The following is a 26054-nucleotide window of genomic DNA, read 5'->3' as shown; positions in this document are numbered from 1 at the left end:
GTATTCTAGAGCAAAAGAATGATAGAGTGGGTAGACTATTCGAGTGGGTAGCCATTCCCTTCTCCAGGGGATCTTCCCAATCCAGGGATTGAACTTGGATTTCCTGCATTGCAGGCAGATTCTTTACCATCTGAACCACCAGGGAAATTCACAGAGCAAAAAGTGCGATATGAGAAAATATTAAGGGTAGAAAGATGAACAGAGGCAGATTGTGAAGGATCCTCCCACCATCCAGAGAAAATTACACTTAAGTATATTGGAAATGCAAAGCTACTGTAGAGTCCCACACAACAGTGTGGGAGAGAAAGAAATTGGAGAATAGTGAGTTCAGATGCAAGGAAACCAATTAAAACCCACATCCATTTGTCAATATCAACATTACAAACACATAACCCTCTTCACCTAGGAATTTTAGGATTTTATCCCACACACATACATATATAAAACAATATTTTTCAAAATTATTCTTTATACTATAGTTCATACTTGCAAAATATTGAAGCAGTGTAAATACTGATCAACAGAAAACATAGCTTAAAAAGTTTTTCATATCTAATAAATGGAGTATTTCAGCTGGTAAAGAATCCACTTGCAATGCAGGAGACCCTGGTTCTATTCCTGGGTTGGGAAGATCCCCTCGAGAAGGGATAGGCTACCCACTCCAGTATTCTTGGGCTTCCGTGGTGGCTCAGACAGTAAAGAATCTGCCTGCAATGCAGGAGACCTGGGTTCAATCCCTGGGTCGGGAAGATTCCCTGGAGAAGGGAATGGCTACGTACTCCAGTATTCTTGCCTAGAGAATTCCATGAACAGAGGAGCCTGGAGAGCCACAATCCAGGGCTTTGCAAAGAGTCTCACAAAGAGTTGGACATGACTGAGCAACTTTCACTTTCATATAGAATGAGAAGGCTGTGACACATACTTATATGAATAACAATAATATATTGTTAAATGTAAAAAGTCTGTTTGCATAGCAGGTTACAACGTATTAGTATTTGTGTTAATGCATACCTACAAAATTGAAATTATTATTAACTTCCAGAAGGGGAGAGAATTAAATGCCCTTTTCACTTTATAAACCTTTTGCACTTTAAGAAATTATTAATTTTAGTATCTGGAAGAGCAGTAAGAACAGAAGGGACCAAATACTCAAGAGTTTTCAGATGGTTTTAAGACATGGTAACTGATTGGAAGTGCAAAGGAAGAAGATAAATGATTATAGAAAATAACTGTTCTTGCTAGTTTGAAAAACTTGAAGGGAGCTGTCACCAACAGTAATATCTATAGGTTTGGGGAAAAGGTGATGAATTTAGCTTGGAAATACTTAGTTTTAGAAGTATGTGAGAAGGTATTTACAGGTATTCAGTAGTAAGCAGTGTGTGTGTGTGTGTGTGTGCACTACACTCATGAAGAAGCACTAAAAACTCAGTGCTTAATACAAAATGAGCTGAGTGTTCCAGTGATTTCAGCAGCTCTCCAGGGCAGCTCCCTTCCAAGCAGCAAGACAGGGCAGCTCTCTTCCAAGAGATGTAAGACATTTGCATTTTACAGCTATGCCTATGGAATACTTGGTTTCCACACAGCAGTGACAGGACAGGAAAAAGCCAGAGGATGGTATCCGTTCCGTTCCGTTCAGTCGCTCAGTCATGTCCGACTCTTTGCGACCCCGTGGACTGTAGCCTACCAGGCTTCTCCGTCCATGGGATTCTCCAGGCAAGAATATTGGAGTGGGTTACCGTTTCCTTCTCCAGGGGATCAGAGGATGGTATATTCACTCTTAAATGTTTCAGCTGTCATATGTGGCCCCTCTAGGCCAAATATACCCCTGAAAAATATGTTTTAATATCCCCACATTCCAGAAAAGGAAAGGAAAGCTAAGTAAATCACCAGTGTTACAAAACTATAAGCTGTAGGAAAGCCAGTCAGTATTTCAAGCTCAGGTTTCAGTCTCTAAAATGAAAGCTCTCATGAACTGCACTCCCTTCCAAGGATATCCACTGGCTTGAATCCATCACTTTGATTCTTCCAGGCATTCAAGTTGCTGGGTAAGCCAATTAAAAATCAGATTCCTTATTAGACATTACAAAGAATGAAATAATGCCATTTGCAACAACATGGATGGACCTAGAGAGTGTCATACTGAGTGAAATAAGGCAGACAAAGAAGGTGTAATATCATATGACATCCCTCATATGTGGAATCTAAAATGAAGTGATACAAATGAACCTACTTACAAAACAGAGAGACACACAGACTTAGGAAATGAATTTATGGTTGTCTGGGGTGGGGGGAAGGGATAGTTAGGGATTTTAGGAAGGCCATATACACACTTATAGTCAAGATGGTTAACCAACAAAGAGCTTTTTTATAGCACATGGAACTCTGCTCAATGTTATGTACCAGCCTGGATGGCAAGGGAGTTTGGGGGAGAATGGTTACGTGTGTATGGATGGCTGAGTTCCTTCACTGTTCACCAGAAACTACCACAAGATTATTAACTGGCTATACCTCAATACAAAATAAAAAGTTTAAAGTTTTAAAAAAATTAAATAAAACATTTAATCCTAAAAAGTAAATAAATAAAAATCAGATTCCTGGGCCCTAACCTAAACTTAAAAAATCCAAATTTGAGTGGCAAGCCAGGAATACACATTTTCAAAAAGCTCAAGCAGTACTTCTGAAAACTTGCAGTTGGAAAAACTCTGCTCTTCAGCACAGAGGAGCACCAAGCATACAACAGGGGTACTTCTTTAATGTGTGCACTGTATACAGGTTGACAGCAGTAATAATGCCCAACCAGGAATACTCAACAGAACGAGCAGGTGTTAAAACCCATGACTGGACCAGCCACAGAGATGCTGACTCAGTCACATGTGTTTCCCTAATGTTTCTCCAGTTGATTCTACTGTGCACTCCTGGACAAAACCACTGAATTAATAGTTTTTAGGTTAAGATCAGAGGTGGAGGGTCTATAGAGCAGACACAGTTACTGCTAGGGACAAGAGGCAGCATTTAATTTAGGGATTAAAAGTTCAGGCAAAGGAGTAAGCCCTATAGCTTTCTAGTACAGCTAGTAACTTAAATTCTCTCTGACTTTCTCATCTGTTAAATGAGATAATGCAAAATTATAGGGTTATTGTCATTATTGGATAAGATAAAGCAACTAAAGCATTAAGCTCAATGCCTAGCATATGATATTTAATAAATGTGAGGCTATTGATGTATTACTATTTTTATTGGTAGGATAAGTTAGATAAAATGACAAGCATGAAGGCAAAACCCTTAAAATCTCAGCCTCTGGGTAGTGTTTAAAAACAGGTAATTTGGAGTTATAAGGTCTGAGTTGAAACTGAAGTTCTACAATCAATGATATCTTGGGCAATTTAAAAAACTATATTTTGACATTATTTTCTCATTTGAAAATAAGAAAAAAATTTAAAAGGATAAAAACCAGATAATACACATAAAATACATAGAACAGTGTTTGGCACATGGTTGGTCCTTAGTATACTATTATTCTAATTATAAGGCTGTAACTCATTCAATGATTCTTCACAAGCACCCTTACCATATTTACTAGTGAAATCCGCACCAGAATGCCACTCTTTCTAGACAACTCAAGTGTAGTTTTGCTGCTGTAAAGAGACCCTACTATAACACAAAACATTTTCATGTTCTCTGAGCAAGGGTTTGAAACTCAACAGACTGAAGTTCAAACCTGACTGTGTCATAAATTAACAAGCTATGCGTCTGTGACTTTTGCCAAGTCACTATTTCTGAACTACACTGAAAAGGTGAAAGTGTTATTCGCCCAGTCATGTCTGACTCTGTGTTCCCATGGACTCTAGGCCACCAGGCTTCTCTGTTCATGGAATTTTCCAGCCAAGAATACTGGAGCGGGTTGCCATTTCCTTCCCCTGGGGATCTTCCTGACCCAGGGATTGAACCCTGGGTCTCCCGCATTGCAGGCAGATTCCTTACCATCTGGGCTATCAGGAAAGCCCATCTGAAAAGGTGAGTGACATCTAAAAGAATGAGGATTATTACAAGGATCAAAATTTGAGGAAATTTGTTTCCTGCTAAAGAATCAATACAAGTCCGTTTTGACATGAGTAGATATAAGCTTATCTAGGATCAGTAATCAATTTGAATAACCACACAATTTGTTATAAATCTGATTTTAAATAACTGTGAAATTGCCTGTCACTTAAAACACTTGGAAAGGTTTTGTACTTTTAGTCTCCCTAAGATCCTGATTAAAATAAAATTGCTATATTGCATTGTGTTTTCTTATGTTTCTCCCAAATATTCATTTCCTGATGTGGTGAAAATGCCTGGAAAGCAATATAGTCAAAAGATCTTTCCTCAAAAAACCAGCAGCCAGTGAAATCAAAGCAATCTCCTCAAAAGGATTTTTACAGTAAAAATGATTTTGATTAATAAGAAAAAAATTCATATTAAACAACGTGATCAAATCATCTTTAAAACTCTAAACCTCTAGTATGTGAATGACAGTCTCCATGATCATGTATGACAGGAAATGTCTACTGTATTTTTCTCCATTTACCTGAGAGCTGCTACCCTGCAGAATAGGAGACTTGGTTTTCTGTTGGTTTTTACTCATCTCTTTTGTAGAACAATTCTCCCCTTTGGGTTCATCTGGATTAACTTCCTTTATAAACCGATGGGCAACATCCAATACATTGGATAATAATTGCGATTTTGCCTATAAAAAAAAAGATAGGAATAAAAAGCCCAATGTCAGCCTAAGTAATTTATATATATTAAATCATGTTTTCATTATTTTATGACTAGCAAAATTCAATGCATTTTGTTCAATATTTAAAAATATAAATTGCCATTTATATCAGCCATATAATAGTGACAGTTGCCATCTACTAAAGGACTAGTTTGAGCTCACATTATCTTAAGTATCTTAAAAACATATCATTTAATCCTCAAGTCAACTCTAAAGTGTTAACTATTTTTATCATTATTTTAGTGACAAAGTTTTGAGGGTTTAAATAACTTGATCTTGGTTACATGGTGAGTGGGTGGCAGAGCTGGGAAGTGACCCCAGGTGTGAATAATTCTAATGAAATTCTAATGACTCATAGCCTTTGCACTATATTGACCCCAAATAGATAGATGAGCTATTTTGTGCACATCATGGCTAAAGAACTAAATATAGTTGATGTAGAGGGAGTCTGAATAAGCAGTAATGAGTATTTTCTTGGTGATAAAACATCTTTAGAAAGTATTAACTATTCAAACTGCACATCAGGAAGTGCCCTATCAAACTCCAAGTTCTCATCATTCCTTTGCTCACGAGATACCAGGAAGGCCCTCCCTCCTCTGTTACCTTCTTTGCCTGGCTGACCCTACCTCCCCTTCTTGATTCACCCCAAGTTACTCCCACAGGTCCAGGAACCCCTCTTTGCCTTCCTCCCCTAGCTGCATGAGGTGTCCATTCTTTGTATCCTCTTCTTATTCTGAGATCTTTACAAGCCCACACAAATATTGATTTTGAATCATTTTTTGACGTCTATCTATACAGAGAATGAGATAGCTGGATGGCATCACCGACTCGATGGACATGAGTTTGAGTGAACTCCGGGAGTTGGTGATGGACAGGGAGGCCTGGCATGCTGTGATTCATGGGGTCGCAGAGTCAGACACGACTGAGCGACTGAACTGAACTGAACTGACTGATACTATGAAAATTCACAGAAGAAAAAACATCATGTCTTCTTAAGTCTCTGTACAGTTACTACAGTGCTTGGCAAATAGTAATATAATGAAACAACATTAAAGTAAGGTGTTGCAGGGGACAGAGAGAGCTACAGAATTAAAACAAATAATAAGGGGAAAAAAAAGAATTCAAAGACCTTTTCAAATGCCTTCACATGGCTGGAAGAACAAAACAGGCAAATCCCAGGAAGGTCCTATTTTCTGAAGGGCTTCCTAGCTGCAATAACCCTGATTTGCCCAAGGACCCTGCAGGAGTCTGGATCCCATCTGAGCTTGAACCAGATAAACTCTCGAGGGAAGATGCAAACCCTTCAGAGACTCGCTGAAAACCTGGTATTAGGTACACAAGGAATAGGTCTTGCTTCTTAAACAAATGTTCTCAAGACAGAAGCAAACTTCAGTAGGGATCAGGAATGGTTATTTTATACTCTCCCACGGAAATATCCCTATTCTAAAATTTTCATCTAATTACCCATTTAAATAGCTAAGACTACATTGACACTTTCCAGTTATGACATTTTGTAAATCTCTTAAGATTCATTGCAATCTGGCTTTGGAATAAATCAGTGAACATCAAATTAACCAGTGTTATTTCACAGTGAATTAATAAATTTATCTATGAAAAATGACTAATATGACCTATGCACACATATTACTGTCCATATACAGACCTATGGCATCAGCTTCAAATTTTCCCAAGGATCATCAAAAAGCCTTTATAGACTTAAGAAGTTCTCATTTTTTAAAAGAAATTCATATTTATAATACACAATTGTTGTCTATATTCACTATACTGTGCATTAGATCTCCAAGGCTTATTCACCACTTGTTATGAGCTTGTATCCTTAAACAACAACACTCTTATCCTCCCACTCTGCTATACCCTGGTAAACACCACCTTACTCTCTTTTTTATGAGTTTGACTTTTGGGATTCTACATATAGGGGATATCATACAGTATTTTTCTGTCTCTGCCTGGCATATCGCAGCATGAAGTGTTCAAAGTCCATCCGTGTTGTCACAATGACCAAAGGATATCCCCCTTACCCATGGCTGAATCATACTTCATTGTGTATATAAACCACAACCTTTTCATCCATTCACCCACTGACTAGTATTTAGGTTGTTTCCATATTGTGAATGATGCCACATAGGACTGTACCTACTTCTTCAAAACCCTCTTTTAATTTTCTTTGGGTATATATTCAGGGGTAGAACTGTCTAATTGAATGGTAGATCTATTTTTATTATTTTGAGAAAACCTCGTATTATTTCCCATAGTGGTTGAACCAATTTACATTCCCACTAACAGTGTACAAGGGTTCCATTTCCACCAAATCCTTTTCAGGACCTGTTGCCTTCTTGATGCTATTACTTGGTTTGCAGTTAGTGAAGATCATAAACAGGCACAAAGGAAAATCGGGAGGAGTGATAGAAATACTGTGTATTAATTTTTACTGGAGGTTACACAAGTATATTGACAAACATATTTTCAGAACTAAACTCCATACTTCAAAGGAGTGCATTTTACATAACGATATGAACATACTTATCACTGCTGAAATGTACACTTAAAAATGGTTAAGATGGTAACATTTTATATTGTTTGTATGTTACAATTTTTAAACAATGTGAACACAGAAGTAATGGGTGTATTTTGTGGTTCATAAATTAAACCTGAATAAAATTTATTTATCAAGAAAAAGGAAATTAAGCCAATGGTGATGTTTCATTTTTCCAGAAATATCTGTACTTTAACAAATATCTTTTTAAGCAAAGTAATCCAATTTAACCTAATTTTAAATTCCCTACAACAAAATATTATTTATTTCAAAGGTGGCTAAAATTTATAGTTTATACCTTATATTTTGAAAAATATCAGAAAGCAATAGTATTAATTTTATATAAAATTATCAAGACAGAATTATCATTCAAGTATATGTATTTAAGTAATACAGAACAAAGATTATTCCTGTCTTAAAATGAATCTTGCTAACAATAATCCAACAATCCTTATAACAATTTTAGGTAACATATTAAGAGATCTTGAAATGGCCAGAAAGTAATTTTATTGTTCAGTTAAATTTACTGCTAAAAGATAAAGTAAATGTCATGAATAGCTGAAACACTGGAATCCTATATCTAAACATCTTAAAATTCTGTTAATTCAATATAAATAAAATGCCAATGTGAATTTTCTTTCCCACAATGTCTTACCTTACACAGAAAAAAAAAAAAAAGGGGGGGGAAAGTGAAAGTTGCTTAGTCATGTTCTACTCTTTCCAACCCCATGGACTGTATAGGAATTCTCCAGGCCAGAACACTGGAGTGGGTGGCCCTTCCCTTCTCCAGGGGATCTTCCCAACCCAGGGATCTTCCCAACCCAGGGATTGAACCCAGGTCTCCCAAATTGCAGATGGATTCTTTACCAGCTGAGCCACCAGAGAAGCCCAAGAATACTGGAGTGGATAGCCTATCCCTTCTCCAGCAGATTGTCTCGACCCAGGAATCAAACCAGTCTCCTGCATTGCAGGCGGATTCTTTATCAGTTGAGTTATCAGGGGAGACCACCTTACACAGAAAATGTGCTTTATTTTTGGTTTCCTAAAACTTAAATTATTAAATTGTATCTCTAATAATAGATATGAACATTGCTCCTTCCATTAAACAAAAGTACACACATCATGAAACGATTACCACAATAAGTTTGGTGAACTTCCATCATGTCATGTAGATATAAAATTTAAAAAATAGGAAAAAACTTTTCTTTATGATGAAAACTCTTAAGATTTACTCTCTTAACAACTTTCATATATAATATACATATATACAATCACTTGTGTGGAGATTAGGTTGAGATTGGGCTTTTTTTTTTATTTTGTGGCTGTTACAATAAAATTTTATTTACAAAAACTGATGAATTCCCTGGCATCCCAGTGGTTAGAACTCTATGTACATTTTATTTATTTATTTATTTGGATAATTGACTCAGGGAGCTCAAACCTGTGCTCTGTGACAAACTAGAGGGGTTGGATGGAGTGGGAGGTGGGAGACTGAGTTTTTGTTTTTACTTTATTGTACTTATTTATTTACATGTTTTACCAAGTACAAGCATGATGAAGAGAGGAATAGGCATACTCCTTTCACTCATCTCACCTACATATTGCAAGGGAGAGGGGCGTTGAAGGGTAATATGGACTTTGGGAAAAAGCACAAGATTTTTAGCAACAAAGTTTAAAATATTCTATGAAAGCAGAATTATAGAACAAACTTAAACCATCTAAGAGGTGAAAAATTTAACAGAATCATTAAGATTAGAAATTCACCATAATAATTCAAAGTTCCTAAATATGTGAAAAATATATCATATGTATGTTAATTTTAACAATGTTAATTCTTCCAATGAGTGCAGAATACCTTTCCATTTTTTTGTGTCTTCTTCAAATTTTTTCAACAAGATCTTCATAATTTTCATGCACAGGTTTTTCATTTTCTTGGTTAAATTGGAAAAAGAAATGGCAATTCACTCCAGTATTCTTGCCTGGAAAATCCCATGGAAGGAGGAGTCTGGCAGGCTACAGTCCATGGAGTCACAAAGAGTAGGACTTGACTGAGCAACTTCACAGCAACAGGTATTTCTTGCTGTTTTTGCAGTAGTAAATGAATTGTTTCCTTAATTTCTCTCTTCAATTTTGTTGTTAGTGTATAGAAACACAACTTTTTATACTGATAGAAAATTTACTGCAAATTTATGTTTTTTATTTACTATTCTAATAGCTTTTCAGTTCAGTTCAGTCACTCAGTCGAGTCCGACTCTCCGCGAACCCATGAATCACAGCACGCCAGGCCTCCCTGTCCATCACCAAGTCCCAGAGTTCACTCAAACTCATGTCCACAGAGTCGGTGATGCCATCCAGCCATCTCATTCTCTGTCGTCCCCTTCTCCTCTTGCCCCCAATCCCTCCCAGCATCACAGTCTTTTCCAGTGAGTCAACTCTTCGCATGAGGTGGTCAAAGTATTGGAGCTTCAGCTTTAGCATCAGTCCTTCCAATGAACACCCCGGACTGATCTCCTTTAGAATGGATTGGTTGGATCTCCTTCCAGTCCAAGGGACTCTCAAGAGTCCTCTCCAGCACCACAGTTCAAAAGCATCAATTCTTCGGTGATCAGCTTTCTTCACAGTCCAACTCTCACATCCATACATGACCACGGGAAAAACCATAGCCTTGACTAGATGGACCTTGGTTGGCAAAGTAATGTGTCTGCTTTTTAATATGCTATATAGCTTGGTCATAACTTTCCCTCCAAGGAGTAAGCGTCTTTTAACTTCATGGCTGCAATCAGCATCCGCAGTGATTTTGGAGCCCAAAAAAATAAAGTCTGACACTGTTTCCACTGTTTTTCCATCCATTTTCCATGAAGTGATGGGACCAGATGTCATGATCTTAGTTTTCTGAATGTTGAGTTTGAAGCCAACTTTTTCACTCTCCTCTTTCACTTTCATCAACAGGCTTTTTAATTCCTCTTCACTTTCTGCCATAAGGGTGGTGTCATCTGCATATATGAGGTTATTGATATTTCTCCCAGCAATCTTGATTCCAGCTTGTGCTTCTTCCAGCCCAGCGTTCCTCATGATGCACTCTGCATATAAGTTAAATAAGCAGGGTGACAATATACAACCTTGACGTACTCCTTTCCCTATTTGGAACCAGCCCATTTTTCCATGTCCAGTTCTAACTATTGCTTCCTGACCTGCATACAGGTTTCTTTCAGTGAGGTCTTTAGGGTTTTCTCTAAATAAAATCATGTCATCCTCAAATAGTGACAGCTTAATGTCTTTCTTTCCAATTAAGATGCCTTTTATTTCTTCTTCTTACCTAATTGCTCTGAAGAGGACTTCCAATACTACATTAAATAGGAGTAATAAGAGTGGCCATCCTTGTCTTGTTCCTGATCTTAGAGGAGTAGCTTTTAGGTTTTCATCTTTGAGTATGAAATTCTTCGGCTGAGTGCCAAAGAATTGATGCTTTCAAAATGTGGTGTTGGAGAAGACTCTTGAGAGTCCCATGATGGCAAGGAAATCAAACCTGTCAATCCTAAAGGAAATCAACACTAAATATCATTGGAAGGACTGCTGCTGAAGCTAAAGCTCCAATACTTTGGCTACCTGATGTGAAAAGGGCTTTACAGGTGGCAGTAGTCATAAAGAACCCACCTGCCAATTCAGGAGACGTTAAGAGACCCAAGTTCAATCCTTGGGTCAGGGAGATCCCCTAGAGGAGGGCAAGGCAATCCACTCCAGTATTCTTCCCTGAAGAATCCCATGGACAGAGCATCCCCGCACGCAGGCTTACAGTCCATAGAGTCACACAGAGTCTGGCATGACTGAAGCAATTTCACACACACACACACACACACACACACACACACAGCCCTGAAGTTAAGAGCCAACTCACTGCAAAAGACCCTGATGCTGGGAAAGATTGAAGGCAAAAGGAGAAGGGGACAACAGAGGATGAGATGGCTGGATGGCATCAGTGACTTAATGGACATGAGTTCGAGGAAGCTCCGAGAGATGGTGAAGGACAGGGAAGCCTGGCATGCCACAGTCCATGGGGTCACAAAGAGTTGGACATGACTGAGTCACCGAACAATAACAACATTGAGTATGGTGTTAGCTGTGGATGTGTCATATATGGCCTTTATTATGTTGAAGTATGTCGTTTAGTCACTAAGTCATGTCCAACTCTGAGACTCCGTGGACTACAGCCCGCCAGGTTCCTCTGTCCATGGGATCTTCCCAGCCAAGAATACTGGAGTGGGTAGCTATCTTCCACTTCACCATTTTATTAAATATTTTTCACATAAATGGGTGTTGTTGGGTGCTTTTTCTGCATCTACTGAGATGATTATTTGATTTTTATCCTTCATTTTGTCACTGTGTTGTATCATGTTGGTTGATTTGAAAATGTTGAATCATTTTTGCAAGCCTGGAATAAATCCCAGTTGATCATTTTATATGATCCTTTTAATGCATTATGTTTGGTTTGCTAATACTTTGTTGTGGAGTTTTGCATCTCTGTTCATCAGATATTGGCCTGTAATTTCATTTCTTGTGTGCTGTTCTTGCTTAGTCTTTGGTATCAAGGTAATGTTGGCCTTGTAAAAGAAGCATTCCCTCCTCTTAAAAGTTTTGGAAGAGTTTGAGAAGGAGAGTTATCACATCTTCTTTAAATGTTTGGTAGCATTTCACTTGTGAAGCTGTCTAGGCCTGGACTTCTGTTTTTGAAGGGTTTGATTACTGTTTCAATCCCCTTACTAGTGATTGGTGTGATACAGAGTCAAGCTATAGCACACGTTTTTAGTTTCTCTTACCTGAGCTGCCTCTGGCTATATTTGAGGGAGGGCACTTTTCAACCCTCCCAGTCTCTGTTAGAGGCGTCTTCAGTGCCCAAGTTGTCACTGCCTGTGCCTCAGGGCCTGCTGCTGCCATTGTCACTGCTGTTACCAGCATCACCACTGGGGCCACCAGAGGAGCTGACACCTCCACTGTATCCAAGGTCCCCTGGATTGCGGGCATTACCACCATGGCCAGGGGGAAAAACATGGGTCATGAGCAGCCCCACTGCATCGGGGGTTGTCAGGCTAAAGTACGCCACTGCCACACATGGGGGAAGGCCAGAATCTCTGGCACCACCATGATTGGAGGGACCTTTGCCTCCACTACTGCTTGGTTCCCTGTGGGTGCCACTGCAGTTGGGATTCTGGAGTCAGGCGTTCTGCCTCTCCTGCTGCAGGTGGGTTCTCTGGGGCTGCGGGATCATTTGCCATGGCCAGAGGGCTGGCATCATGAATACCACCTCTGCTGTTTCATCAGTTCTGCTTCCTCTCTTGTTCCAGCCCATTGACCCCTTGATGGACAGATGTGTGGAACTCTCTTGTATCTTGGCTTGTTGGACAGAGGAAGCTTTGTTGTGTTATGGATGCTTTATTAGTAGTACATTGAAAGAGAGAGACAGAGAACTGTATGCTACCATGATGCTGACATCACTCCAAGAGCAAACTATTTATCATTCTGAGATGAAGTTTTCTTCCTCAACTAACCACAGCAAATTTAAAAAAATAACCATGAATTCTGTGTACTCTAATAACTCCCAGCTTACATCTATGCTAGAGTTTTGCTTTTTACTGTGTGATCTATATATCAGCAGTATCATTATCATCTGAAAACCTACTAAAAATATGAAATCTCAGGCACCACTCAGACTCACTGAATCTAAATCTACAGTTTAATCTGTAATTTGAACATACATTAGGTTTGAGAATCACTGTGTCAGAACACTTATCAGTCAATTGTGTTACAGTTGTTTGAAAATATCTATCTTCTCTTTTGTGATGATGAATCCCTTGATTCCTTGAGAGAGGGGACCATGTAATGTCCCTGCTGCCCTGTCCTTCATGCTTTGCAACTAGAACATCGTTTGATGTTGACAAGTACTTGAGAAATGGTGGTTGAGTTTAATTTAACTGACTTACTGAGATAAAAATGACTAAAAATTCCATTTGAACATTTATTTCTATACCCAAGCTACTGGAGTCAAAGTCAATACAGGTAAAATCAATAGCACTTTTAATAACAACAGAAAAGGGTAAATCATTTACCTCTCTAAGCCTAAATGTTTGCACCTGTAAAATGAAGACAGTCTCTACCTAGGATAGCTGTTGTGAATACTATCTTATATGAAAAATACTTAGCAGAGTGATGGCATAAAACAGGACATTCAAATGACTGCTGTCTTTTTATAGATCACAATAGCAAACTATTTTTCTGTAAATAAGAAATATAGTTTACATATCCAGAAAATAGAATTCCTGCCAAATTCAACAGATCTCTGGCTATGGAATAAAGAAGAGGTCAGTACATAATTCTACAACCATAAAACAAATACTAAACTGGATAAATTTGTTTAAAAAACCTATTTCAGAACTCTTGAAATCAACCAAAAGTGAACAAACTGATAAATATTTATTTAAAAAAAAAAAAACTACTCTGAATTTTCCAAAGTGTAAGGCTTACTTCCATGGGGTTGCTCCTGTCTTAAATGTTCCTTCCCAGGTTTGTCTATTCCTAAGTCAAGACTGGCCTTGCAAACAGGGAGTGTGCCTGATTCTAATGGAGGAGAGAGTCTTGAAGTTACATTGGCATTATCGTGAACTAGAAAATTTGGTTATAAATGAATGAGGAAAATCTATGGCTCCAACAACCTGAGGTTTTGGTCCCGGTTGGGATGAGGAGTGGACCAGGTAAACATTAAATGGGATAAACCTGGAAATGAGAGCTATACAAGGGCTGATTTAAAAATGGAAACCACACACAAAAGAAAATTCTTGAGTATGACCTATATAAACTAACAATAGATTTGAAACAAAAAATTCAATCAAATTGAAGACCAACCAAGATCAATCACCTAAATTGAAACGAAAATGAACACAGCTTTTGAGACTTATGGGACAGCATCAAGCATCCAACATACATTTAACATATATTTAGTGGAAATATCAGAGGGAAAGAAAATGAGCATTAAAAAATAAGAAGAAATGAGGGACCCAAATTTCTCTTATTTGATGAAAAACGATTACTGCAAAAATCTACAAAGCTCAACAAGTTTCAAGAAAGACAAAAATAAAGAGATCTACACCAAGACATACCATAATAAAATTATGAAAGCCAAGGACGAACAGAAAAACTTGAAAGGAACAAGAGAAAAAGGACTCGTTATACGTAAGAGTACATCAACATGAATAATAAGCTGATTTCACATCTGAAAAAATGGAGACCCAGAAGGTGGTAGAATTATATGAAGTCCTGAAAGGGAAAAGCTGCCAAAGATAATTTTACATTCAGAAAACTGTCCTTTAAAAATGAAGGGAAAAATAAAGACTGTCCTCAATAGATAAAGTAAGAGGGTCATTCATTTCTAGCATATCAGCCTTACAAGAAATACTAAAGAAAGGTTTTAAGACTGAAAGATATTACATCTACCAGAAGAAAGATAGCAACCCAGAAGCATAAATATATGAGTAAATGGAAAAAATGTATTAATTTTTTGTCTTTGTCTTTCTTTTGAAAGCATAAAATCATATATGGCAACATTATTAACACTGTATTTAACACTATGGACTTACTGATTTTCTGCCTAGCTGTTCCATTAGAAATTTCAATATCTCCTTTGCAGAAATTTATGAAACAGCTAGGCAGAGAATCAGTACTTAGAAAACTTTAATAATCTCAAGTAACTTGACCTAAGTGACATTTAAAGAATGCTTAACCTCACAACATCAGATCACAAATTCTTTTCAAGATCATGTGACACATTTTCCAAGACAGACATACGCTCCACATAAAATAAGTATTAATAAATTCATTAAGAATTGAAATAGAAAGTATGTTCACTGATCTCAACAAAAAAACACAAATCAGGAATAAATAACTTGGGGAAATCATAAAATATTTAGAAGCTGAACAACTTATTTCTAAATAATCTTTGGATGAAAAGTAAATCACAAGGAAAATTAGAAAATTGACTGGAAATAAAAGAACAACATATCAGAATGTATGGTACGCATGAAAAGCGGTGCTTAGAGTGAAAGTTACAACTTTCAGTGCTACTTTGGGAAAGCAGGAAAGATCTAAAGTCAACAATCTATGCTTCAGTTCAAGAAGGTAGAAAAAGAAAAGAAAAAAGTCCAAAAGAAGGTAGAATTCACAAAATAAGGATCAGAGCAGAATCGATGAAATAAGAACAATTGCAAAAAATCAATGCAACTAAAATTGGAAAGACTTAAAATTTTATCATTTCAATTCAGTCACTCAGTCATGTCCAACTCTGTGATCCCATAGACTGCAGCATGCCAGGCTTTCCTGTCCATCGCCAACTCTCAGAGTTTGCTCAAACTCATGTCCATTGAGTTGGTGATACCATCCAACCATTTCATCCTGTCATCCCCTTCTCCTCCTGCCTTCAGTCATTCCAAGCATCAGGGTCTTTCCAATGAGTCAGTTCTTCACATCAGATGGCCAAAATACTGAAGCTTCAGCTTCAGCACCAGTCCTTCCAACAAATATTCAGGACTGATTTCCTTTAGGATTGACTGGCTGGATCTCCTTGCAGTCCAAGGGACTCTCAAGAGTCTTATCCAACACCACAGTTGGAGATAAATTTATCTTCTCCAACACCAAAGTTGGATACAAATTTATAAAAATTTGTAAACCTTTACTAAACTGACCAAGGGGTGGGCTAGGGGACAGAGTGAAATACAAATTGATAAATCTATAATGATATAAGAAACATCCCTATAGACCTACACTAATTTCCAGATTATAGTAGAATTTGAAATATTCATGCCAACAAATGGACAACTTATATTGAATGGAAAAATTCAATGAAAGGAATAAATTACCAAAACTGACTCAAGAAAAAAAAAAAATAGAATAGAATAATATGGTAAAGAAATTGAATTAGCAATTTAAATTTTCCCATTAATAAAAGCCCTGACTCAGGTTGCTTCACCTGCAAATTCTATCCAACAGTTAAGGAAGAAATTAAACCAATCCAATAAAAACACTTTTAGAAAACAGAGAAGGAAATACCTATATTCTGTTCTTTTGGCAGTTTCTTGAAAAGTTAACAAATACTAACCTTGGAACTCAACTATTCCACTCCTAGGTATCTATACAAGAGCAATAAAAATATAAGTCTGTGCAAAGACCTGTACACAAATATCCTAGCATCATTATTCTACCAGCCAAAAGTCTTTAAAATATCTGTGCCCATCAATTGATGACTGGAGTAAGAAAATATGATATATTCACACAATGGAATATTATTCAGACTCAGAATGCAATAAACCCCTACAATGAACATGTTACCCTACAAAAGAACCTCAGAAATCTTATGCTAAGTGAAAGAAATCAGACACAAAAGACTGCATAGGAATGATTCCATTTATACGAAATTTCTAGAAAGGACAAATCTAAAGCAACAAAAAACAGACCAGTGGTTGCCAGGAACAAGAAGTGGTAGCAAGAGTTGGTTGCAAAAAAAAGACCAGGAAATTTTTGGTGTGATGGAAATTCTCTAAAACTCAATTGTGGTGATTATTACACAGACCTGTAAATTCACTTTAAAAATCATTAAACTGTACATTACAATGTGAATTTCATAGCATGTAAATTAAATTTCAATAAAAGGAATTTGGACTGAAAAATAAATCAACAGACAGGAAGCTTCTTTCTTCACTAGGCTGACTACAGCAGAGATTTGCATTAGGGTGAATGCTCAATCTCTTGTCATGTACCCTTCTATCAGAATTTCTTCCTGACTCATAGCAGTGCTCATCATCACCAGTCCCACCAAAGAGGTTACAATTACTCAACACATTTCTACCTTCTGGGTCACGGTTCATTGGAAAAGAAATGAGCACCAGGTTGAGCTCATCAAGATTTAGATTTAAAAATCAAGAAAGCAACATTGTTCTCCCTGTCACTGATCCTCAATTATGTATCTTTGTAATTTGTTAATTACAACAAAAAGTTAAAGACACACAAGAAAAATAATAAAGGTGGAAGAAGGAGTTTGTCTGAGCATTTAGCAATTTAAAGTATCCAGCTCAGGTTCTTATCATGACTTAGCTACATCACCCCTACTCCCATATAATGAGACATCTGTGAGGTCATTAACAACAAGAAAAAATTCTTTTCTGCCCAAGCTAATGTAAAGAGACCTAACTAATACAAGGACCAGTGCTTCCCAACTGAGGCAAGGAGATTTGAAAATATGGGAGGTGTTTTGGGTTTTTGCAATCATTGAGAGCATCACAGAGTGCCTCAGTGGTAAAGAATCCACCTTCAATGTAGGAGACCTGGGTTTGATCCCTGGGTTGAGAAGATCTGCTAGAGAAGGAAATGACAACCACTCCAGTATTTTTGGCTGGAGAAACCCATGGTCAGAGGAACCTGGTGGAGTACAACCCATAGGGCCTCAAAGAGTCAGACACAACTGAGCAACTGAGAACACACATATATCCTGCAGCCTTTTGTCTCTGTTTACAAGGACATATTTAGATTTGCCACACAAAACCCATTATCTTCCATTTAACAATATCACAACTATCATTTTACGTAATAAGTAACCAATGAACAAGAATGTAAAGGCTACTGTTATAAAATATTTAAAATAGATACCTATAGTGTCATAATGCTATCAGATATCTATTAAGATCTTTTCAAATTTTAAAACTCAAAGATAATTTCATTTCCATCTTTTAAATATGAAAGTTTACCTATAGTAGTACTAATAGGTAGCAACAGGAGGCAGAGGAGACTGAAATTGAATAAATTTGCCTGTGCAACTTCTCCACATACTAAAAATGTTTAAAATATCAAACTAAAACAGCCTTCAGGACACATAGTAAATCATACATCTCACTGTAAGATGGAAGCTTAAACTAAAGCCAAAGAATGTGATTTACTGCCAGCATCTCCAGATTCCCCCACTTCCTTCGCTACACTCCATGATGGTAAGGATTTCATCTGGTAACTGTTCTAAATTCTTACTTGAACTTTTTTTTCTCCTGAGAATGATATTATCTTTCAAATTACACTCTAGAAGAATTCATCATTCTGACAATGTATCATTAATCAAAGTAAAGAGGGCTGATATTTTATAGCATTTTAGAATGGATGGCACCTTAGAGAAGTTAAGGTACAAGAGTAAAAGTTTCAGCTTAGTTAGAAAAATGATAAACTTTATGTAGTGTCAGTGCTTCAGAACTCTTAACTACCAGCATCATCCCAAACACTGGCTCTCTAGCAATAAATATTAATGATCATGTTGACATAGCCAGGCCTCCTTATATGATCCAGAAGTTCCAGGTCAATGAATTTCACACATGGTTTAGACCTATGGTGCTTTCTAAGTTTGAAAAAAAAAATGTTCAAATGTCTCTTTTCATGGTGCTAACTTTCATTTATTTTCCAGTTCCAAAATTTTAGAAGAGATTTACTGCAACCACAGCGTTGTATTAAAAACGAAGACTCTAATACTTGCAGAAGAGATGTTATGTCATTTGTATTCTAGGTGACGCAGAGGTAAAGAATCTGCCTGCCAATGCAGGAGATGCAAGAGAGGCGGGTTCGGTTCCTGCATCGGGAAGATCCCCTGGAGGAGGTCAGGGCAACCCACTCCACTATTCTTGCCTGGAAAATTCCATGGACAGAAGAGTCTGGCAGGCTACAGTCCAGGGGGTCAGAAGAGTCAGACACGAATGAGCGACTGAATACAGCACAATAGAGGCAAATAACAGAGGTAGAGACAGAGGTGTACACATATGCAGAAACACAGGGGGAGAAATTGTGTTCCATATGCACAGAACCCAAGAAAACATTATGGATTCACTGGTTACAGGGATTGTTGAACACAGTTGGAATTCAGATAGCTTTTAATTATAAAAATCACTTCAGGAAGATCCAATTATGCCTTAATGGAATTTTTTTAAGGGAATATGTGTATGCATATAGGTTTTATTGACCTTACTTTGGAGAAAATACGTTTCTCCCACATTGAGAATAATTTTTGAAAGTACAGTTTGTTCTGGTTTCTTTGATGTGAATTACCTCATATGCAATTGGTAAAGAGGGGAATGATGTCAGTATAACTGTGGAGTTGTATTGATTCTTAAGTCTTCCTTCCCAGCAACATTACTGTTTTGAAGTAATCAGAGGCAAGCTGTCTCACAATTAAAGCCAAAATCTTAGCAATATATAAAGACCTTAGCAAAAAGCTGAAAATCCATAAAAATACCTCCCCACAGTGGGAATACAGACTATTTTAATGACTTTAATGACCATGCATTCCACTAAGTTAAGCTATCTGGAAAGAATGTGAGTACAGATAAAGAAGTTATAAAGATACTTTCAGACTATCTTCTGAAATGGGCTTCCCTTGTGGCTCAACTGGTAAAGAATCCACCTGCAATTGGGAGACCTGGGTTCGATCGTTGGGTTGGGAAGATCCCCTGGAGAAGGGAATGGCAACTCACTCCAGTATTCTTGCCTGAAGAATTCCATGCAGGCTACAGTTCATGGGGTAGCAAAGAGTCAGACACAATTGATCAGGTAAATGTTATAAAGATACTCTCTCTGATTTAAAATAATGGATTAATAAAGGAGACAGCAGTTTGATTCAGAGTTTTCATTTAAGCAAAATGATGATATTAGATGTGAATTGCTACCAGGACCTGTATCACAGAAGAAGAAGCACAAGTCCTCAAGGTCTATGAATCAGTGGTTTTATAAGGAGAGTTTACTGTTTTTGTTTGGGCTTTGATTACAAAGTCTCATAGGATTTGAATGGCCTTTCCCTAACTCTAATTATATGTAGAGCCCTGTTAGGTAGGTAGAGGATTATCCAGAATGGCAAGTTTTTAGAAATCATATATTGTGTTATGGCAGTAATACATGTACACCAGAAGAATTATGCTTTAGAGTAAAACATACTTTTTATTAAAAACCCAGATTCAATTCCTGGGCAGGGAACAAAGACCCTGTTGCTGTTTTCCCAAGATCAAGATGAAATTTATCTCCCAGTCTTTTCACATAATTAAAATATATACTCTTTTCTTAGGGCAAACTGTTATTTTACTTTTAATGAATCCATCTTTACAGGTAGTCTTAGTACAAATTTATTCCCTAAAAATAGGCTTTGCCATAGGGTCAATTCTGAATTTTCTATGAAACTTGAAGTAAAAGATACCTTAAATAAATGGCTTGAGCAAAGTTTTCATCTACTGTTAGGATCAAAAGAAAGAGAGAAAAAGGTAAACTTCAGGCCAGCTAAAAGGTAAAGAAACAAGGACAGGAATTTCCATTTAGTAGACACCAGAAAGAAGAACAGAGTTTGAATAAAAGTCCCCATATGTAGAAATAGGAGAAGACTAAATTATTTGCAGGATGAAAGAAAACTGCAGCAAAGGGACTCACAACAGAATCATGTTTCAAATCTACTGCTCATCATATTTCTAAAAACAGATATGGAATTTGCATGAGTAGTACAAAAATGTCAGTGGTATAAAGAACTACTTAGTGCAAGCTAGATAGGAATCAAATCCTGAAAGTGTGACATTCATGTGATTGAAGTTTATTGCTTATTCTAGCACTCTTTCAGTATAACTTTAAGTAGAACTTAAAGAACCCTTAGATTTTCCTTTCCTCTAAAGCTCTAATGGAAACTATAGGTTTTATTAATCAAAGATTTATGTATTATTATTCCTCCTTGACACATACAGAGATAATAAAAAATTAGCAAGCACCTGGATACATGCCTCTGATTATAAATGCAATTTACTATTCAATAGACAGTAAATGTCAAATAAAAGTAATCTGGACTCAATATTTAGTACTATAATAAAGTAACATGTGAGAATAATGAAATAAAACACTAAATGCAGTTAAACTATTTAAAAATAAGACAATATAGCATATAAATGTAATAGTACAAAAGATAATATATTGTCAAAAATTTTAAATCACTTGACACTTAATAAAAAATATAATAAAATGTGATCTCAGCCTTTCAAATTTTATTGCACATTAAAAATTCTATTTAGAGAGCAATCTTAAAAGAGCCAGAATAGCAACAAGAAAACAACATAGGAAATTCACACCTGCAATCTGCTTTCTATTTGCAGTTTCAATGCCATATAATTATGCACTATATTAATTATCTTAGCAAGTACTATTGTTTTCAACTAATATTACGTGTACAATGCATCCAGATGAGTTAGCTGCTTTCAGCAATTATGCATATTTGAGATACATGAAGAAAAAGTGATTTAATATGCAATAATTTGAAAAACAGGTTTTTAGGCATACTACAGTCCATGGGGTCACAAGGAATCAGACATGACTGAGCAACTAACAAACACACTTAGGCATATCAGAATAAACTCACCAATAAATAACAATCAATAATTGCCCACTTGTTTTATTATACATAGTAATATTGTTACCTCACAACTGATGATTTTTATCTCATAAATACAAATGAACATAAAATAGAGTAAAAATTTTAAAATTACTATAAAATTTATCAGACTCCATGAAAAAACTAAGACAATATAAGTAGTACTTTCAAATTATAAAGACTCCTCAAATAATCAGCATCATTGTGATTGACTAAAGGTTCAGACATATGATTGGACTAATGAGTTTTTAAAAACAACATACATTTATTATCTCATGTGTTCCATAGGCCAGAGTCTAAGTCCAGCTTAACTGGATGCTCTGCTCAGGGTCTCAGAAGACTGCAGTCAAGGTGTGGGCCAGGACACATTCCTTCCTGAGTCTAGCGTTATCTTCTGAGCTTACAAGGTTGTTGGCAGAATTCAGTTCCTGAGGCTACAGGACTGAGGTTCCAATTTTGTGGCTGGCTACTGTCAGCTCCTAGAGGCTGCCCATACTTTGTCACATGGCCTCTCCCAGGCCCTGTCACTCCAGGGCAAGTTACTCTTCAAGGCCAACAAGAGGATCTCTCTGACTTAGGAAGGGCCTTAGTATACCTTTTAAGGGCTTTCATCTGGTTAAGTCAGGTCCACCCAAAATCAGCTCTCTTTTTATAATTCAAAATCAACTTATCTGGAACCATGATTATGTTTGCAAAACCCCTTCACCTTTGTCATATTCTATTGGTAAGTCAGGGGTTCCCAGATTAATGATCTTTACTGTCCTCTCTAATTATTGAGATTAACTATTCTCTATTTGGATAAGGAGGAAGTCCGTATTTCTCTAAAATTTTACCTCACTGTATTTTCACAAAAGTCTTCCAAGATACATATTACTCTAATACTTTTGAAAATGTCCCTCAAACTATCCCTCTTTTGACTCATTATCATTAATACACCTTGTTTCCTAGATTCTAAATTTGGATGGTCTAACAATTAACATTGAATTTCTTTAAATACTATTTCCTGACTAATAAAACCAAATGTATGGAGCACCTGCTATGAACAGGATATTATCATATTTGTTGTCATTTAATCTGATCCTCCCGATATTTTTGCAAGCTCCTGAGCTTGCATGTATGAGTTTTATCTTACAGATTCTTTTAGCCTAAATATCACAGAAACACCCTCATCTCCCTTTGAGATGGCTTTGGGCCATCACTGCTCTAAACCCTCGCACTGCTTCTTTCTTCTCCACTGCATCTGTTACTCTGTCACTTTATTCTGTAATATACTCCCTAAACCACTCATGTTCTTCCAATTCTTCACTGGTGATAGTAGAAGTCCTACTCTCACTTTTCACACCCCTTTCAAATTTAGTCTCTTCCCTTCCCCTAGCTTTTCTTAGTATGGCATCTAAAAATATCATCATAGATACTTCACTGAGGTAAAGGGTATTAAAATGTACGCATATTTAAAACGTGCCCCGTATTCTGAAACTGTCTTCACAAAAACCCTTATCAACATTTCTCCAAGGAAGATATAAAATGGCCATAAGCACATGAAAAGATGTTCAACATAATTAGTAACTGGGGAAAATGCAAATAAAAACCACAGTGAGATACTACTTCATGCCCACTAGGCTACTAGAATCAAAAAGTCAGATGTAAGTGTTGGCTAGGGCATAGCGAAATCAGAACTTCCATACTCTGTTGATAAGAGTATAAAATGGAGCAGTCACTCTCCATTTTATTTGAGTCATTCCTCAATTAAAAATTAGAGTTATCTTACAACTCAGAAATTCCATACTAGAGATATAGCAATGAGAAATTAAAACATATCCCCCCAAAAACCTGTACATAAATATTCACAGCAGCATTATTCATAATGGCCAAAAGGTGGAAATAGCTATATGTCCATCAAATGATGAATGGATAAACAAAATGTGGTATATCCATACAATGGAATGTTATTTGGCCATAATAAGTGAAGCACTAATACATGCTACAACATTGATGGAACCTCAAAAGCAGCTAGTCATCAAAGACCACACATCCATGAATATACTAAAATCCATAGAATTGCAAACTTCACATGGATGAGTTGTAGAGTATGTGAGTTGCTGCTGCTGCTGCTGCTAAGTTACTTCAGTCGTGTCCGACTCTGTGTGACCCCATAGACAGAAGCCCACCAGGCTCCCCCTTCCCTGGGATTCTCCAGGCAAGAACACTGGAGTGGGTTGCCATTTAATAAAAACTGTTTTTTTAAAAAAATTCTTGTCAGTGATGTCTATATATGTGTCCTTTATTTATCTTTTGGGTATAACATCATTCCACTTTCTGAAATTTCAGTTAATCAAAGACTTAATTGACCATCCTTCCTGGAGTCTACCTGAGTAAACTAAACTTTCAGACTCACCAGGTTGTCATCAAACCACTCTTAGCAACAGACTGCTCAGAAAGTTAAGGACAGGAACAACAGTTTGCCCAAGAGACGGCATCAGCTGTTATTTTTTGGTGGAAGTCCTGCAATACTTCTGCTCACACAGGAGCACCACTCAGAGAGGTGAAGGACAGACCTCCCCTTCTGACGGTTCTGAAGCCCCATAGGGGCTTCGGTTACAAAGCTCCCCACACTGCCCTGGGAAAGCTGTGGCTTACCCCAGGTATTAATTACCACGGCCCTCCTGTTAGAGGCAATCTGCCAACCCAGAGTCATTTTATGAATATATGGTCTAGAAACATAGTTGATATTAAGACTTTTATTTGTTTCCCGGGGTTGGGGGCAGGGAAGAGCTAGAAAGGTAACTAAAGGTCAAATTCTCAGACACAAGAGGAAAGACTTTTCTTAACCCTTCACCAACATAACTTACTAATGTACCATGTAATTAATTATGCAATCTTTGGTTTTCAAACTTCAGAGAGAAAGAAACTGCCACTTAAAATGTAGTCTTAAATTATTTCATGAGCTTGATCGTATCTGTCAGGATTTATTCATGTTTTCTTTCATTCATTCAAAAATGTGATTTTTACATGCCAGCTATGATGTGAAGCACTAAGAATATAGTGATGAACAAGACAGAAATAGTTCCTCTCCTTAGAAGATCTGAAATTTATCAGACGATATAGAGGAGAAAACGGTCAATAAGAAAACAGTTTAAAAAATCCTTTGTCAGAAGTTCAAAATTATATGGAATTATTCACATTTAAGAAAGAAAAGAAAAACTGAGCTAATAGTAGTTTATATATATATATTCTAAATATTTCACTTTTTTCTTTTGTATAATGCTAACTATATTCATAAATAGCAAATTTATATATTGCTATATAATGTTCAAGATATTGACATTACCTGGACTTTAATTTGAGGGAACATGTACTCCCCATCCTTCTATTTCTATTCTTGTCTGTGAGACTTTGGGAAGAAAAAGAGAGAATGCTCACCTCTGCCTGTCCTGGTTTCTCCAAGGGCTCCCTGCCCTGAGAAAGATGTATTCCAATCTAGATCTCCACTAAGGGTTTTTTCTGGGTGAATCCTGCTGTGCCAGCTTCCCTGGTGGTACAGTAGTAAAGAATCTGCCTGCCAATGGAGACTCAGGTTCGATCTCTGGGTGGGGAAGATCCCCTGGAGGAGGAAATGGCAACCCACTCCAGTAATGTTGCCTGAAGAATCCCATGGACACAAGAGCCAGGTGGGCTACAGTCCATGGGGTCACATAGAGTAGGACTTAGAGACTGAGCCTGCCCTGCCAAAGAGAAATGTCTACAGTATGAGGGCTGGGAGAAGGGACAAAAATTTAAATTTCAGGAGGAAGCATCAGGAAGCTGAATTTATCTGAACACCTGTGCTACAACCACTAATTCTGATTGTATCAATAATAGAACTGATATTTTTATTTCTACCTTCTGACTCTAATACCTATTTCTCAGTTGGTTTAGAATCTGGAAAGTGAAGAAAGAGATGTGATATACTGCCCTTCAAAAATTTCAATACATTCTAAAATTGGCCAACAATCATCTACAATCTGACTCTGCATTACACAGTGTCACATATCAGGTTGCCCAAGAAACAAATTCAGAGATTTGCCTGCCTGACTTCTACTGGGGTGTGCTCTCAGAATAATACCTGTGGGCTGTGGGAGAGTGAAGACAGCAGAACTGGGCAAAGAGGAAAGCTGAATTTGGTGCAATTGTCAACCCCCAAAGAGGAGCTGTAATAGTCCATCTGAGTTGTCCTCAATTGAGGCAACGGGTTTCTGAGAATTTGTACCCTAACCTAGAGCCAGATATTTGACCAGCGGATG

The 26054-nt window shown here is 37.1% G+C and overlaps 1 protein-coding gene across 1 annotated transcript in view; it reads right to left on the bottom strand.

Annotated features, from left to right (window-relative positions):
- Positions 1–26054, bottom strand: part of ZBBX (zinc finger B-box domain containing) — a 129174-nt gene that overhangs the window by 65406 nt on the left and 37714 nt on the right. The window contains exon 9 of the mRNA XM_088843075.1: positions 4568–4726. Coding sequence (XP_088699201.1) covers positions 4568–4726 — 159 coding nt within the window. The remainder of the gene's footprint in view (positions 1–4567; positions 4727–26054) is intronic.

Source organism: Moschus berezovskii, chromosome 1 (assembly GCF_049115385.1).
Source record: "Moschus berezovskii isolate FMDL1 chromosome 1, NW_MosBer_1.0, whole genome shotgun sequence".
Taxonomy (NCBI): domain Eukaryota; kingdom Metazoa; phylum Chordata; class Mammalia; order Artiodactyla; family Moschidae; genus Moschus; species Moschus berezovskii.
This window is presented reverse-complemented; position numbering and strand designations above follow the sequence as displayed.